The sequence below is a fragment of the Diadema antillarum genome, unplaced genomic scaffold (assembly GCF_040938485.1).
Source record: "Diadema antillarum isolate AM-2024a unplaced genomic scaffold, OU_Dant_1.0 seq00001221_RagTag, whole genome shotgun sequence".
NCBI lineage: Eukaryota > Metazoa > Echinodermata > Echinoidea > Diadematoida > Diadematidae > Diadema > Diadema antillarum.
Genome location: NW_027272011.1, coordinates 198,416 through 215,713, shown reverse-complemented (window position 1 = coordinate 215,713; position 17,298 = coordinate 198,416). Strand labels below are relative to the sequence as shown.

The window sequence follows — 17,298 nt, the reverse complement described above, 5'->3', positions numbered from 1 at the left end:
GTTTTATACTTGTCAAAGTGAGGCAATAATGCAAAAATACATTAATCAGATCACTTGGTCCAGGGGGGCAGGATCACCTCATATATTCCTATAGCACAGTACAAGCTAGATCCATATGTTTTTGTATAGATTAGGACAAGATTTATTGTGAAGTGTAGACAAGTCGTACTCTATCCTATTTCTATGATTATAACTTCTAATTTCTAGAATGAACAAAAACTGTAAAATGCCACTTTATTTCCTTTGTGTTAATATGTCATTTCACAATGACTTGGTGCTTTTATTTTTTGTATATCTTTTCTCTTTGTACAAATAGCATCATTTCATCATTCTTCCAAACTGTGGAGTCAGATAAGATGGCACTACCAACTCCTAAGTTTTGGAAACCAGGTAACCTAATTGCTCCATTACCATGGAATCATGCACACGTCTTCTTCATTCAGTTTAGGCAAAAATGCGGTGTCTGTTTTCTCTTTTTTCCACTGCATGAATGTCTTGAGATCTGATTTCATACAACTCTGTTAACATAAAGAAGTAGCTCTCATTTGTGCATAGATATATCCCAAATTCCTATGAAATGTCCTTAAACTTGGCATTACCATAAAAGTGTATGCATTGAGTACTAGTATCACACAAAACTGTCTGTCATAAGATTATAGATTTTTTTTCAAAGGATTAGAGGATCTTCAAATTATGCTTTAAAAAATCCACTAAGTTATGCGATATTATCACATTCTAATAATACTAATTCCAATTATGTAGCATGTGCCCTAATGCATTCTTTTCATTATCCTTATGTTAGCCAATATTCTTTGGAATATATGCTCCAAATGCTAGATGATGTTATAACTTTGTTTAAAAAAAAAAAAGGAGGAATTGCTGCTACTAACTCTCCATGCATATGATGAAGCATTATCATATTTACATGAAAATGATCCGGTGGAGGGGGGTGGCAGAAGGATATGACGGTCATTGCATTCTATCCAAAGGAAGATTGATGTGTGAGCATGCATGATATGTTTTTTGTTTCTGCCTATTATCTGTCATGAGGAACCGCTGCTCCTGGTGAGGGGCTGAAGGAGGAGAGGACCGGTGGGGAAAGCCAGGGGGAATCCCAGGGTGTGGTCTTCAATCCAAATGTCTCCCTCTCCATTGAGCAGCAGAGGCAGAGGTTACCAGTATTCAAGGTTGGTGTGACACTCTGTGGGGTGTACGTGTACATATTCCACCTTTCGTTTCTTAGTAACTGTACCCATGGCATCTCATTTGAAACTGGAACTCTCACTGGACAAAGTCATGAAATGGTTACATTAATTTCACATTTACTCTGTGATCAAATTACACAAATTATGTTTGAAGAAATGTTGAAATTGATGTTCATCCTCACCAAAATGGATATATATTCATAAAGATCTTCTTCATTTATAGTACTGCACTCTCAATGCTTACAATGAAGGTGTGTTGCCATTTACAACTTGAAGTACTGTTCCAGCATTTGATAGGGATTGTGGTCTTTCCTTCTGCTGTCTCATGATGTATTTCTAGTGGGAATTTTGTTGCTTTATGCTGGAAAATGCATTTATTTTGTTCAGCTGCTGGTGAAAGAGTAAATCATTTGTTTTACAAGACTATACATCACAAAGTCTGATCACACTTGAACCAATGAGAAGGGTATGAAATCACTTTGAAGTTTGTGTAGGGTAATGCATTGTGTGTGTCTAGAATGATAATCAGTGACTGTATCACAACCACACATGTACATTTGACTTCAAAGATGTTGCAGGAAGATAACGATGCTTAACATTGAAGACTAGTCCCATGTATACCTTTGTAAGTGTGCATGGGAAACGTGCGTTTGAGCAAAATCAGTTTATTCTCAACAGGTTAAGAGGAAAAACATGGTCTAACCCAGTATGTAAATTCCAAGGATACCAAGGATGCAGGGATGATGATGATAAGTTAGTAGTGTATGGTTTATGTGAGGCCTCATTAAGCTAACTGTGTTGAATGTCATCATTGCTAGATATTAGTTTTTACCTTTTTATCCCCCCTACAGCACCGCAACCACATTTTGTACCTGTTAGAGAAGTACCGGACACTAGTCGTCGTTGGAGAAACAGGCAGTGGGAAGAGCACACAGCTTCCACAGTATCTTACTGAGGCGGGCTGGGCAGTGGAGGGTCGCGTCATCGGGGTGACGCAACCAAGAAGAGTCGCTGCTGTCACGGTGAGGTGGCCGAGGATCGGAATAGATTCCACTCAATGAAGCTAACAATCCCTCTGTATCAGACTCTTCTGATTCAACAGAGCAAAATAAAAAACTTTGAAATTTGATGGGTTTTCATGACCATTCGAAAGACAAAAACAAAAGCTTATCTTGCATTGTGCTGGAAAGGTAACTGAAATACAGTGCACTCCCGTTACAACGAACACGGTTATAACGAAGTAAATCTTCTGGTCCCAAAATTATCGCCATTAAAGTCTATGATACAAAATTCGCTTAAAACGAACACGGTTATAGCGAAATTTCCGTTACAACGAAGTCTTTTCCGAGCGCCACAGACAAAGAAAAACAAAAGAAATGTGCTCCATTATAACGAAATGCGAATTGCTTTCGAAAAAACGTAGCGCAACAAGCATTTGTAGCGTCTCTGCATAGGCGAACGCTTCACACCACCGTGTGTTCGCTCCTTGTGTCACGCACAGTTTCTGAGGGGAGCTTGCGTTTATTATTGTAATGCAGATATCCCATCACATTTCACATAGCTTTCCAGTGTATGAGGAGTATTCAGCAAAGAGATTAATATGATATATATATACGTGGTTCCTTGTTTTCGTTATATATTGTATTTGTTCGGTTATAACGAAATTTCGTTATAACGAAAGAAAACTGCCGGTCCCGAGCATTTCGTTATAACGGGAGTGCACTGTATTTTTTTTTTCTTATTTGCTCTTGTGCCAAGAGAGATTAAAAAAAAAAGAAAAAAGTGTTTTCTTGATTTTGCAGCAAAGAATCACCTACCTTTTTGGGTTTTTTGTTGTTATGTACTTATAAATGTGTGTGGGTGTTTGTGTGTATCTTCTATGTCTGTTGTATGGTATGTGCACAACATTCTGGCTTTTAGTATGTGAAATGAGTTTTGATGCATTGCTTGATTTCTTTTTGGTGGAGTTTCATTCATAGTGACATGCACGTTCAGAAACTTCCAGCAGTGTTGAAATGTTCCATTTTATATCAACACTCACAAATCATTTCATTGTGGGTAAATGTCAGTGCAGGTTGCACAAAGAGTGGCAGAAGAGAGAGGTGCTCTCCTGGGTCACGAGGTTGGCTATGCCATTCGATTTGAAGACTGCACAGACCCAGAGGCTACAAAGATCAAGGTAATCCATGCATTGCACTTTATGGAAATGAAATCTGTTGTGAGGTTATTATGTGAGTGAGAGCAGGTGACACTGGGCAACTGTGATAAAATGTCTCAGTTTGAATTTAGCATGAATGTACAGGAAAAAATAGGAGCCAGTTAAAAATGACAGTCACTGAGCACCAAACAAACACAAAACACTCAATTGAATTGTTTGACGAAAATATAATCTAGAATCATAGTCTCTCCAAACTTATTGCCAATGCATTGTTTATTTTAGAGTTATTGCTTTTTGATGTAGAGAGGTTTTGAAAGGCTTGATACTCTATTCAAAGATTTGAAAGTTGATTGCAAGATCCAGTGAAGTTGGATATTTTAATGTTTTCAAAATATAAATTTGGCATCAGAGATACAAGCTACCTGTGCCCTATCCCCGTATTATGAACTCCTCCCACCACTTCCAAGCACCAGTACTTAAAAGTTAATGAGTCAAATATTAGATCATTGTTCATGCTCACCCTTGCAGTTGCATCAGATTTGCTGTCATTTTCTGCTCTTTGGAATAGTAACAAGAAACTTGATGTCTCAAGCATTGTTGTTCTGAATGCATATGCTGACATTTTAGGCAGTTAGTGCAAGCACAAGATTAGACAGTTATGTTCTTTTTTCCCTTTAGTGTAGCACTGTAACAAACTGAGTTATGTGGTAATTATTAAAAAAAAAAATTGTGTGTATTTTTTTTCATTTGCGTGATTTTCATATCTGTCTTCTTACAGTTCATGACAGATGGCTTTCTATTACGAGAAATGATGAGGGATCCCCTCCTGTCAAGATACAGGTAATATAATCCAAACTAGAGTTTCTACCCTTTTGAATGTGGCAGGTCTAATTTGCAGAAGAATCACAGATTAAAGTATTTCTGACAGAGATGGGTCACGTGGAATGTTGGTTAAGTAGTACAGCACATCAATATCTATTGTAGTGAAATGGGTGTGGTAGGCTAGGTGCTCATCAATATCTTGTGATAACGGGGGTGTTTTTATTGTCGATGTTGCTATCATTTGTCTGTTGTTGTTGTTGTTTTGTTTTGTTTTTTGGGGGGAGGGAAAGAACTTCCCATTTCAAATTGTCAGACCAAATGCTAGTCTCATCTTACATTCAATAAATGGCAACTGTATGACAAGTCATGTATACAGGTCATACTCCTAGTGGACATAGAGTGTTTTTATCAGTAAAGGCTCAAATAATCAAGTTTTCTGTAGATGGTGAAAGTTTGTGATCTATTCTTCCAAATGAGACCATTTCCATTATTTCAGTTTTGTCTCTACTGCATAGAGAAAGCGGACATACACCTAGGTGTCACTTTTCCATTGGCCTCATCGCTGGCATCCTTAACAATTTGGTGTGCTGTCAATTACTTTCCACAGCTTTGAGTTATAACCATGAAATAGCTACCGAGGTTGTATTACTTAAAGATGATAGTCGAGTGTGAATACGGGTCAGGTCTGACAGTGTCAAGGTCACAAGGTCAGTGAGCTTACTTTGAAAGTCACTATACTCACAATATTTTGGGGTGTACTCATAATAAATTTTGTCAAGTTACTAAACCATATACAAGTGGTGATATGTAGGGCAAGACATTACTTAGTGCATGCCTCTTTTTTTTCTTTTTTTTATTCGTTGTAGGTGGGCATTGCCTAAAGAGAGAGAGAAAATTTTCTCATTGCACATTGCTCCAAGAAGGCTGTGTAGAGGAAATCGAAAGTTTTGCCCCTTTTCAGAGAAATTGGCCATAAACAATGGCAGGAGTTGATTATAACAGACCTCCTCACAGCCAATCAACTTCAGTATTCTAGTAGGAATTTTCCGGGTGTTGTGACTTGTTAAAGTCAGTAAATGCTGGAAGACAACTTACAGCTTTGAGGCAAACAAAACTAGTAAGCCTCACACACTCAAAATAAAACTTTAATTCCTTGAATGAGGAATGTGTTGATCTCGGATGTGGAAATGGAACAATAGGTAATGGCCAACCAGTCATATAGGACAACCTTACTGCAACTTCCTGATGTTTTCAACAACTGTAAAGGAGTGCTGTTTGCCTTATGATTCCAGTAATAATGCCTTAAAAAAAACAAGTACAGTATACTCCACTTATAACGAACATTGTTATAACGAAATTCCGGTTGCAACAAAGTAAAAATTCAGGCGCAACATTATTATCCACTCTATGTATTTCTATTGTTTATTTGTGCAGTTATAACAAAATTTCGATATAACAAAAGAAAACTGCCAGTCGTTATAACATCGTTATAACGGGAGTCCACTGTATATGTAATGTGGCATGTTTGTTTAGCTTGGTGGGAATGTAATTCATTCCTGTGACAATTTTATCCTCAGTGTCCTGATGCTGGATGAAGCTCATGAACGAACACTCTTCACCGACATCATCGTTGGCCTCCTCAAGAAGATACAGAGAAAGAGACCAGAGCTGAGGATCATCGTTGCCTCGGCAACGCTGGATGCGGAATCCTTCAGGGACTTCTTCAATCAGAACAAGAGCAAAGATCCAAAGTTAGTCTGAAAACGATGAAATCAATGACTGAATTAAAGTTATTCACAATAGTGTACTGGAAAGTTTGCTCAGCCAATAGATTCTTCTGAATTCTTCAGAATCTTCAGGAACCTGGTGTGCACTCAGACAGTTGACGAAGGCCCGTCCCCACTGTTGTTTGATCCCCTACACATGCCACAATTGGCCATTGCTAATTGATCGTTGAATATTCACTTTTGTCTATCACAATCTGCGCCACTGTTGAAATTGTGGTCTGAATTGTGCAGTAATCATAGTGATCATATCAGGTCTTATCACATCTTATCTCATCATGAGGTCAGCTGTGGCAATCGTGTTGTCCGTAGACAATTTTTGCACCAGCTGACCTCAAGATGTCATAAGATCTGATAAGATCTGATACGATTACAATGTTAGCTCTATGATTCAGGCCACTATGTCAATTGTGGCACAAATCCTGATACAAATAGACAAAACGTATATGATTGGCTGCTAATGGCCCAATCGTTGCATGTGTAGCTGATAACATGACAGTAGGAACAAACCACGAGAATGATAAGTGTGCGGATGTTGGCAAATTATCTACTTTGAGCTGCTGCACCATCAGCTGGTTATGTGTAGTGATTGCTGTTTCTCTAGCATGGAATTCCAATTTGATTTTGTTTTGTTGTTGTTGAAATCATGTGGATGAGGTATGGATTCCACAAGCATTTGCAATACTATATGCATGTAGTTATGTAGGTTGATGATTATCCTTTGATAATTGAAAGGTACTTATGTATGGAACTTCTTACATTTGCTCCTCAAAATTGATGCAGAAATGACACAGCTGCCATTCTTACCGTGGAGGGAAGGACATACCCAGTGGATATTTTCTATTCAGCCAGGTATGCATTGATGAGAAGATTTCCTATGGTGTTTCGTCTAGACTTACGACAGATGTATCTGAAGGTATTTATTACTTGACGAGAGTAACATGCTGCAAGAAAGTTCGCTGACGCTGAAGCTTTCTGTGTAATCATGACTCATTCAAAGTCTTTGATATGAAGCTGAAATGTAGTAGGTCAGAGGAGTTGAATGTATGTACAGTTACATCAAAGGTATGAGCAGACAAATTTTAACACACACACACACACATACATACATACATACATAAATACATACATATATTTGATACAAACATACATACATATATTTTATACATACATACATACATACAGACAGACAGATAGACAGACAAGCAGACACACTTGTCCCTTCACAACACATGTCACATATGGTGCTAGCATGCATTTTAGTTCTGTGGGTGGTTAGCAACATTCTATATACGTCTTCCATGCTGAGAGAAATGGTTACCGGTGTTTATATTTATTTTCCTCACTGTTATCACCACTATCACCCAGTCCAGTGCCAGACTACTTGAAATCTATGGTAGAGACCATCATGAAGATCCACAAGACTGAGCCATCTGGAGACATTCTGGCCTTTCTGCCTGGACAGGAAGAAGTGGAACGTGTCCTGAGAATGGTCATGTAAGTCTCCTTTCTCACATACAATCTCTCACACACACACAAACATACCTGGTATGCATATACTTGAAAAAATAATTCTTTTGCTTCATTATAACTTTATCTCCCTCTCTCTTTTGTTACCTCTAGTGAGATGTACATTGTACGTGCTTCAGATTATGACTTGAAAAGAGAAACTATGCTCAACTGTGTGAATGTTTCATCGAAAAAAAAACACCAATAAGTTTATAATGCTTAACCTATGTTACAAGATTACCAATACTTTACAAACACAAAGAAAAGATAAAACAGATTATATTGGCATCTGTAAACACAGAACTCAAGGAAAAAATATGGCATCAGTGCCCTTGGTCACTGCTTTTGCTCCAGTTGACTATGTATGGTAAGGAAAAATGTTAATGGATGAAGAGGTGAGTAGATAAAAGTGATTGTGCTATCCTATCTCTGTAGAGATCAGATCAGGGCCCTCCAGGACAGTTCCATGAAGATGCTAGCCTTGCCGATGTACGGCAGCCTTCCCGCTCAGGATCAGATGAGAGTTTTCGACAGGGTGGGGAAGAACACCAGGAAGGTTGTCATAGCAACCAACATTGCAGAGACTTCTATCACCATCAATGGAATCGTGTATGGTGAGTCTCATACCATTCTGTCTTTGTAGAGTGTTTTTGTCCCCGCCGAACGAGTTCGAGCAGGGGACTATGAAACGGGCTCTGTACGTGTGTGTGTCCGTGTGTGTGTCCGTCCGTGTGTCCGTGTGTGCATCCGTGTGTGATCAAAATGTTCAATTTGCTACTTCTCTGTCATTTATGAGCCGATTTTGATTCTGTTTGCTTTATATGAGAGCACTACATGGGAGCTTTGAAACTTCTACACAGAATTTCAGTTGTGACCTTTGACCTTGACCTTTGACCTATATTGTACATTTTGCTACAAAATGCTTCTCCTTCGCCATTTCTAACCCGATTTCGATTCCATTTGCTTTTATGTGATGGCACTAGTTGAGGGCTTCAAAACTTCTACACAGAATTTTGACCTTTGACTTCTTTGACCTTTGACCTTGATTTTTTGACCTGTATTGTACATTTTGCTACAAAATGCTACTCCTTCGCCATTTCTAACCCGATTTCGATTCCGTTTACTTTATGTGATGGCACTAGGTGAGGGCTTCAAAACTTCTTCACAGAATTTTGACATTTGACTTCTTTGACCTTTGACCTTGATTTTTGACCTATATTGTACATTGCATGGCTACAAAATGCTACTCCTTCGCCATTTCTAACCCGATTTCGATTCCGTTTGCTTTATGTGATGGCACTAGGTGAGGGCTTCAAAACTTGTACACAGAATTTTGACCTTTGACTTCTTTGACCTTTGACCTTGATTTTTGACCTGTATTGTACATTTTGCTACAAAATGCTACTCCTTCGCCATTTCTAACCTGATTTCGATTCCGTTTGCTTTATGTATGGCACTAGGTGAGGGCTTCAAAACTTCTACACAGAATTTTGACCTTTGACTTCTTTGAACTTTGACCTTGATTTTTGACCTATATTGTACGTTGCATGGCTACAAAATGCTACTCCTTCGCCATTTCTAACCCGATTTCGATTCCGTTTGCTTTATGTGATGGCACTAGGTGAGGGCTTCAAAACCTGTACACAGAATTTTGACCTTTGGCCTTGATTTTTGACCTGTATTGTACATTTTGCTACAAAATGCTACTTCCGGCGGGGACATATATTACGCACCGCGTAATTTCTACTTTTCCTTGTTTTTTTGGCTGCGGACGAGTGGCTGCTAGATTTATGGCTACTATTCTTTTTCAGTTAAAGCTGGGAGACATAACTCTGAAAGTATGCTTTACACATGCTATTGTTCCCATTTTAACCGATGTCTTATTGTTGCCTTCAAAATAATTCTTTTATTCTTCTTTTACTGAGTATGAGTGTGTTTTTTGATCTGCAGATCAGCCCTGATAATGTAATTTGAGTTCATGTGTAGAGCGTGATCATTGATTTCTGCAGAGCTCTCAATGTAGGGTGAAACATATATTCATGTTTTTTTTTTCCCTTTCATATAACTACCCACATAGTTATTGATGGTGGTTTTGTGAGAATCAAGGCCTTCAACTCCAAGACTGGAATTGAGGGGCTCGTAACTGTTCCGGTCTCGCAGGCATCAGCCCAGCAGAGGTCTGGTAGAGCAGGGCGTGTCCGGTCCGGCAAGGCATACAGGTTGTACACAGAGGAGGCTTTCAGGAAGCTACCAAAGACAACTGTACCGGAGATGCAGAGGTAATGTAATCTGAGCAAGAGTTTCATCTTGGGGTAATGTCAACATTTTAATAGGAAGTCTTAAGATAAAGCATAGTTCTTAGCAGGGCTTAAACTTCATCACAAGAAAATTTGATTAGCCTTTTTGCGTGGTAGTGATACATTTGAATAGAATCAATTAGTTTCTTGTGTTTATCTTACATTCAGTTAGAGCTTTAGAATTAATATTTCATAAGCAGTTGTTTCCCTCTTTACATGGCAATGTATTGCTTGAGAATTTTAAGTCGCCAGATATGGCCTTGTTATAAACTTAATGAAAAGAAAAAAAAAGATGCTCTGACTTTATTCTAAAATTTTAAAAATGCAGCTCAATCTGTGATTCTGAATATTAGATTCAGATGATTGTTTACTAAAAGCAATAACTTTTCAAAATTACTTATGTGTCTTTGTTGAGTATTGGATAATACCAGTTCATTGTTACGCTTGGTGAACAAATGGTAAGTGTAATGTCACAGGACCAAGAGCTTGTACAGTACTCAAACTAACTAAAGTTTTAACAAGATGTTTTTGAAAAGAAGTACAAATGAAATATGTTTTATAAGTAAACTGACCACCAGTGGTGTATTCTCTTGAAATGGTTCACCTGTTGTGTTCATGGTTTAATTTCTTCGTTGAACTCCAGGAGTGATCTAGGGACACCCATCTTGCAGCTGAAATGCCTGGGCATTGACAACGTCCTCCGTTTCCCGTTCCTCTCGCCGCCTTCTTCCAAGGCCATGGTTCGAGGACTGGAGCTACTCTACGCCCTGGGTGCTCTCAATGACCACGCCCGTCTGGCAGAACCACTGGGGGTCCGCATGGCCGAGCTGCCCCTGAGGCCCATGCTGGCCAAGATGCTGCTTGTATCAGGTAACAACATAACTATACCACAGATTTCGGGATATTGTACATCATCAAATAATTGAAATGATGTCATTGAAGCATATAAAAGACTTAGCTGCATCTATTTGGACGAGTTAAAGCAAAGCGATGACAATGACCCTTTTTACACGATGTAACATATTCCTGCATACATTTAAAAAAAAAAAAAAAAATGGTTACTTGCCAAGTAAATGTCCACAAATTTTCTCTTCTAAATGTGCAGGACAGGGTTATAAATAGTCTGTTTAAGTATACAGTAAACAAGTTCAACAAGGACATTGTGTCATATCAACAATGTGTCCAAATTCCAGTGGATTAGGTCAAGATTAAGGTCTTTGTCTTTACAACTCAAGGGATGTGGGTCAGGAATCTAGGTCGTGTGAAAATTATGATAATAATTAAGATAAACAACACTTGTAAGCACTTAATGAATAACACCTATATACCCATGGCTTTACTGTTTGCAGTTTCTGATCAATGTAACAATGTTCAGTCAAACCATAGCCAGAAAAATGAAAAATATGACTTGTCTGATCTGATGTTTTCCATCTTAAATGCCATAGGTGAAAGTTTAGTGGAAGCACTTGGCAGAATTTGCAGTGCTTAGCCATTTGGTAGGTGGATTTAATTGTCAGTGAGGCATTCCATTTGCAACCTCGAAGAATCAAAGTTTGAATTTTTATAAAATAGTTACTGTATTTTGTATGTTCCATGAAATCTTATACACGACACATATTTACACTTTGACCTTATCTCTATATGACTGGCAGGAGACTACAATTGCTCTGAAGAAATCCTAACTATAGCTGCTATGCTTCAGGTCCAGAATGTCTTCCTGAGCCCGTCAAACCAGAAAAATGCAGCGGTGAGTGCCTTGCCTCCTACTTCTCTTCCTGCACTTTCTGTACGAAGTCAAGTGATGCTCTTTCCCCTTCGATGAGAGACCTACGCTACTCTTGCATATTACTCCCAGAAAACTAATTAAGGCATTTCATGATTGTTAAGATTTTTGTCATTGCATTCATCTTGTATTTTGCTGTTTGAATTGCAACTGTCTTCAACCTTTCATACTGTGTTACCAAAAAAGGTAAGAAAGTGTTACTAGTGTGCAAACATAAACTTTTTGCTTCTCTCACCACTTTTTACGTTATCTTATCATATTTTACAATATTATACATTTTGATGCACAAAAATAAGCTTATGCATACTTGTCTTTGATTGTGTCATGTAAAAGAAACCAAAACCATAAATCCTTCAGACTGATGTCACTCTCTGTCTTCCACCCTTCTCATATTGGGGTATGATGATGAAGTACAGTATTAAAGGGACTGTACAGTACTGGTTGAGGTAGGGATTCATATTTTGAACATTCCTAAGTGAGATAATGAAAAGCCTCTTATGAAATATGAAAGAGCATGTAATTTTAGGAAGGATTCAACATTTATTTGATGAAAATTGGTTTTCAAATGGCTGAGATATCCAAAAAGTGCTAATAATAAAAGGCGACATGCCCCAACTTTATTAGGATCTCTTTGTTTCACCTTGTTTTTGGATATCTCAGCCATTTCAAAACCGATTTTCATCGAATAAACTTTTGATACCCCTTAGAACTGCATGCTCTTTGACATCTTATAGAGTGGTTTCTGAATATCTCGCAAAATTTTAAAAGCTAAATCGACACCTCCACCAGAACTGTACACACCCTCTAAATGAAAAATCATCACCCTCCTTGCTGTCTGGTGTACACAGGAGAGAGCCAAGAGGAGATTTGGTGTCAAGGAAGGAGATCACCTGACGCTGCTCAACGTCCATGATGCTTTCCTGAAGGTAAGGACCAATGTAGCTTAGTGGTCTGGCAAATGTGCACACTGCTTTGGTACAATCATACCACAGTCATGGATGACCCAGGTATCAGTGTACACCATTAGGCTAAACACATGTCTATAAATATGCTCCTCGAAGCGGTCAATATTTGTATTGATATACCTTCATGTCAAGAACTATGTGGTTGCAGGAGGCAGTGATAGAAGAAAGGATTATTAAAGTAGGGTCAAGTTTCCATCAAATGTGTTCTATGTGTACACACATGTACTTGTACACATTTGAAAGTACTTTGGTATTATCATTACTGGTTATAAATCAAGTTTAACCCTCACGTTAGGAGTGTATGGCTTTCAACTGCAACAACCTTGGGTCCATTTCAAATAGGGGTCTATGATGGTTGAATATGGCTGTGATTGCAGTTACCATGGTAATGACTGAAATACTGACATATGATTGGTTCATACATGACTGCTGCCATAGTAACTGCAAATTGCTTCACCTTACCTGTGTTGACAAGAGCTTCATGAAGGGGCATCCAAGAGTATAATAATAATAACAATAACATAATATGAATAATATGAATTTATATTGCACAAAATCCACTCTGTAAGAGTGCTTAAAGTGCATACATATTATTATTTCCCTGGTCTCTGGATACATTTTCTCCAACCAGCACTGACATTGCTCACTCTCCACTCCCTGGGGAGCATTCCAGCCAGTCCCTGTTTTACCGGCGTGCACATGCTGATCAACCAACATAAACATTCTCATCTTACCAAGTACCCATTAATACTCCTGGTTGGAGAGCAGCAATAATGTGGATAAAGTACCTTGCTGAAGGGCAAACGTGTCTGACTTTGTGGGGCTCGGACCCACGAACCTAAATCACGCTCATGCGATTCAGAAATGTGTACTCTTATTCACTCAGCCATGACACCACCTCTCTCTTGATCTTTTTTATATACCCGTACCACACATGCCACCGACTATTTTTTCCGATTATGTATGCTCATTGCAATAACAAAACTATTTGTTTGCTTTCAAACAGTACAAAAAGAATTCAAGATGGTGCTGGGAGAACTTTCTCAATTATAAAGGTATGATCAACTCTGCACTCCTGGAAGTATTTATGACTGCTCACTTACATTAATCGTACACACATGTACCTTGTGGCGATGTTTGTTATATATTGTTGTTGTTGGGTTTTTTTTTCTTCTTCTTCTTAAAGATGACTATAGTGTATTACAAAATGTTTACTGGTACCCTATTGTACTCACTGCCCTGCCAAGCAAGTGTCCAAGCATTAGATTTGTCCAACAATTAAGACAGAGTTAATTGTCTCGAGTTATCTGGATTCAACTTTGTAGGTCTTGTGAGTCCAAACTTCATTTGAATTGGAGCTCTCAATGGTGCTATAACAAGTGGAATCAACTGATTAGTAAAATGGGTGGGGGGATGGGGGGGGGGGGAGGGCAGTGTTGTTTTTTAGCAAAACTTTCATCAGGTATTCACATTGTGTATCTTGGCAAATCAATGTACAGCTAGGTAAATAGATTTACATAAATGCCACTTTTGAAAGACATTTAATAGTAGAGATGTTTATCAGTACAATCAGTGCAGTTCTTTCTGATACCCAGTTAAGATTTTCTCTCTTTTTTTCTTTTGTCTGTCAATAAAGAATTTCAGACATTGATGCACACTTCCATGGATCTGCAAGTTCTGTAGTGATTAAGTACCGTGTATTTGAGCTATGTGGGAGATTAATATAGTGTAGAATTCACACAGAATTTACAAGTGCAGCGGCATACCTCAGCAAGGGAATGAGTTATGTTCTTCGTGTGTTAAGTTTGATTACCACATCATCATTGATTATCATATACAGATGAACATGGAATATTTTACAAAGTGCAGCTATCTTTTGATAAAATGCATGTACAGTATGTTGTACCAACACTCTGAAATGTTTAATCCATGCAGGTCTTTGCAGAGCTGTAACCGTCCGAGAGCAACTCAAGAAAATACTCAAGAAGTTCAAGGTGAAGATGACATCAAGTGAGGGGGATGCTGACACCGTTCTTAGGTGCATTGTCTCTGGATTCTTCCCCAACGCAGCCCACTACCATCCCAGCGGCGAGTATCGGACAATCAGAGACAACTACCCCCTCCACATTCACCCCTCATCGGTTCTCTACACGGAACGGCCACCCAAGTGGTTAGTCCACTCGTCTTATCATTCACAAACGGAGACGAGTCGCAGCTTCCTCATTTGCATCAGTTTTCATTGTCTTTTTGGAGTGATGCGGTCTGTAATATTGCGTCTTTCAAACTCATCTTTGTGATGATGGTTATCTATTTTGTTCCTTATTCAGGCTACACAGTTTTAGAGCAAACGATGTATCATCTGACAACTACAGTTCATGATTATATGTTAAACTTTTGTTTTCATGTGATAAATTTTGTCAGTGATTGTAGTTAATGCCTCACAGAAGTTTTGGCCCAAGATATAATGTGAACAAAGAATTCAATCAGTTCATCTTTTCATCAAGTCACCCATCAACTAATAAGTGAATCCATCAATCTACCCAATATCAGATAATGTACTCTAATCGCTAGCTTCTTGGTAGCACACTATATCTGAGGAATTTAATATGCTGTAGTATAGTACAGAAAAAAGTCAAACATAGGTAAAGTCTGCTGTTTATAGGATATTTTGTGTATCTTTGTGAACGTATAGCGAAAAATTAGTTTGTTCTATCGTCGGGTCTTCATGCATATCTGTGAAAAGCTTTTTTTTCGTGTTTTCTGTACCCAATTCACTGAAAGAAGAGACAAAGATTGGATAGTCAGTACTATACTGTACTCTAACTTACGATTCTTTGCAGGGTTGTGTACAACGAGGTGCTACAGACAAGTAAAGACTACATGAGAGATGTGACTGAGATTGACAAGTCCTGGCTGTATGAGATAGCACCACATTACTACCAGTTTGGAACGGTGAGTGGTTTGTGATTTTTGTAAGTACAGTCAAACCTGTCTCAGCAACCACCTGTCTGTAGCGACCACCTGCCTTATACAACCACTGAAAACAATTCCCTCCAAGAGGAAAAGCATGCTAAACAGCCTGCCTATAGCGGCCATCCGTCTATAACAGCCACTTTTTCATCTTCCTTAGGTGGCCTGTGTAGCCGGGTTTGACTGTATTGTTTTTTTGTCACAAGTCAAAACAGATTTCAGTTGCACCATGATAGTGATTTGGGTCAATTCTTTTAGATAGATATGATGGTGCTTTACTGCACTATACTGTTGTCACGTCAGGTGATGTTTATATTCTGGGGATTGAGTCTCCTCACAGCCACTCCTATTATCCTGGGGCCCTGTTGCATGAAAAAGATGCAAGCAAACACGAGTCAGATATCAGCCAATCAGAATTGAGTATTCACAGACCCATATTTGCTTTTCTGACTAATGTTTGATCTCAGCTTTTATGTAACATTATGTATTCATTTCATATCTGGTATAACATGCATTGCCTATGTTTATGTGTATATGAATGATTGTCATTGCATTTCTTTGTAGTTTGCAGTACTTGCTATCTTTGGAAATACCTACCTGTGAGGAGTATTTTTTTTCCTCTTAAAAATTACATTTCAACGACAGTAGTTGCATATTTGTACGACACAACAAATGAGTCTGCATAATTTTTATTGAAGTGAAATTTCAAAAAATCTGAAGTGGGAATCTACTGACAATTGCACAAACTATACGATGGAAGTTGTGGCTAGGCAAGTGGTTGCAATACTCTGAAGTATTAGTCCATTCAAAAATCTGTTAATCTCCATCTGAACTTGGGTATGTTTCAGTGCACTGTGTGCAGCATGTAATTGCACCCTTGCAAGGGTACACGTGGTCACACCAATTTCTTGGAATAAATGCACAAGATCTACTGGTTCATTCTTGAACTGATTTCCTATTTCCAAATTATTGTACTGTATTTCCAATGCATGCCGTGACACCTCGGTTTTCACTCCTCTACTTTGATTGATTGATTGATTGATATGCATCTGCTGTTTGGTTTCACTCTTCATTCCACTTATCATACTTTCGCAGGATAATGAGATAGCAGCAAAGAAACAGAAGACAGAGAGGTGACAAAATGGGACGACAGATCTTTGCTACCAAAGTGACGGGATCGCAGTCATGAAGTTGAAGAAATGAAGGACTTGTGCCACAGAAGTGGTCATACAGCCTTTCTTCATCGATACCATATTGAGGACATTGAAAAGTCAGTCTGTGGCAAGAGATGCTTTCAGTTTCAGAGCTTCAGTTTTATCATCAATATGATGAACACAGTGGAAATACAAAGGCAGACATTGATGAAAAGACATCCAACTGTACTTGTGTGTGTAAAACCTCAGTGTATGTTCATCAATGTTTGAGATATTTCCAACCAAAAGATTCAGAGCTTCAGTTTAAGCATCAATATGGATGAACACAGTGGAAATACAAAGGCAAACATTGATAGAAAGACATCCAACTGTGCATGTGTGTGTAAAATCTCAGTGTATGATAATCAATGTTTGAGACATTCCCAAGCAAAAGAGACCTATTAAGTGCAAAGAGTGTCATTGTGGTGCTTGCATGGCTCTCGATTACTAAGTGGTCAGTCTTTGAGTGTGTTTAGTACTGTACTGAAATGAATTTCAGATATTGACTTGTCAATAATGTGAATGAAAAGAGAAGTTCAGGCACTCTCCTATTTCATGTTCTCCATCCATCTGCTTCACGTACTGCTTGGCACAACAATCTATGCCACTTTT

The 17,298-nt window shown here is 38.5% G+C and overlaps 1 protein-coding gene across 1 annotated transcript; it reads left to right on the top strand.

Annotated features, from left to right (window-relative positions):
* Nucleotides 1-356: 356 nt before the first annotated feature.
* LOC139744931 (probable ATP-dependent RNA helicase DHX35) lies at nucleotides 357-16,688 on the top strand. Its single transcript, XM_071655346.1, has 17 exons — nucleotides 357-390; nucleotides 1,051-1,187; nucleotides 2,057-2,227; nucleotides 3,280-3,384; nucleotides 4,142-4,203; nucleotides 5,763-5,936; nucleotides 6,753-6,821; nucleotides 7,338-7,466; nucleotides 7,914-8,092; nucleotides 9,556-9,757; nucleotides 10,419-10,645; nucleotides 11,428-11,522; nucleotides 12,407-12,484; nucleotides 13,530-13,578; nucleotides 14,459-14,693; nucleotides 15,364-15,475; nucleotides 16,589-16,688. The coding sequence occupies exons 1-17, from the start codon at nucleotides 357-359 to the stop codon at nucleotides 16,628-16,630; spliced, it is 2,100 nt and encodes a 699-aa protein (XP_071511447.1). The 3' UTR covers nucleotides 16,631-16,688.
* Nucleotides 16,689-17,298: the final 610 nt, after the last annotated feature.

Excerpts from the sequence above, each read along its gene's own strand:
- LOC139744931 (XM_071655346.1), top strand. The coding sequence starts at position 357 with ATGGCACTACCAACTCCTAAGTTTTGGAAACCAG. Across the intron at positions 3,385-4,141 it reads CAGAGGCTACAAAGATCAAG|TTCATGACAGATGGCTTTCT; the intron begins GTAATCCATGCA and ends GTCTTCTTACAG. Across the intron at positions 4,204-5,762 it reads CCCCTCCTGTCAAGATACAG|TGTCCTGATGCTGGATGAAG; the intron begins GTAATATAATCC and ends TTTTATCCTCAG.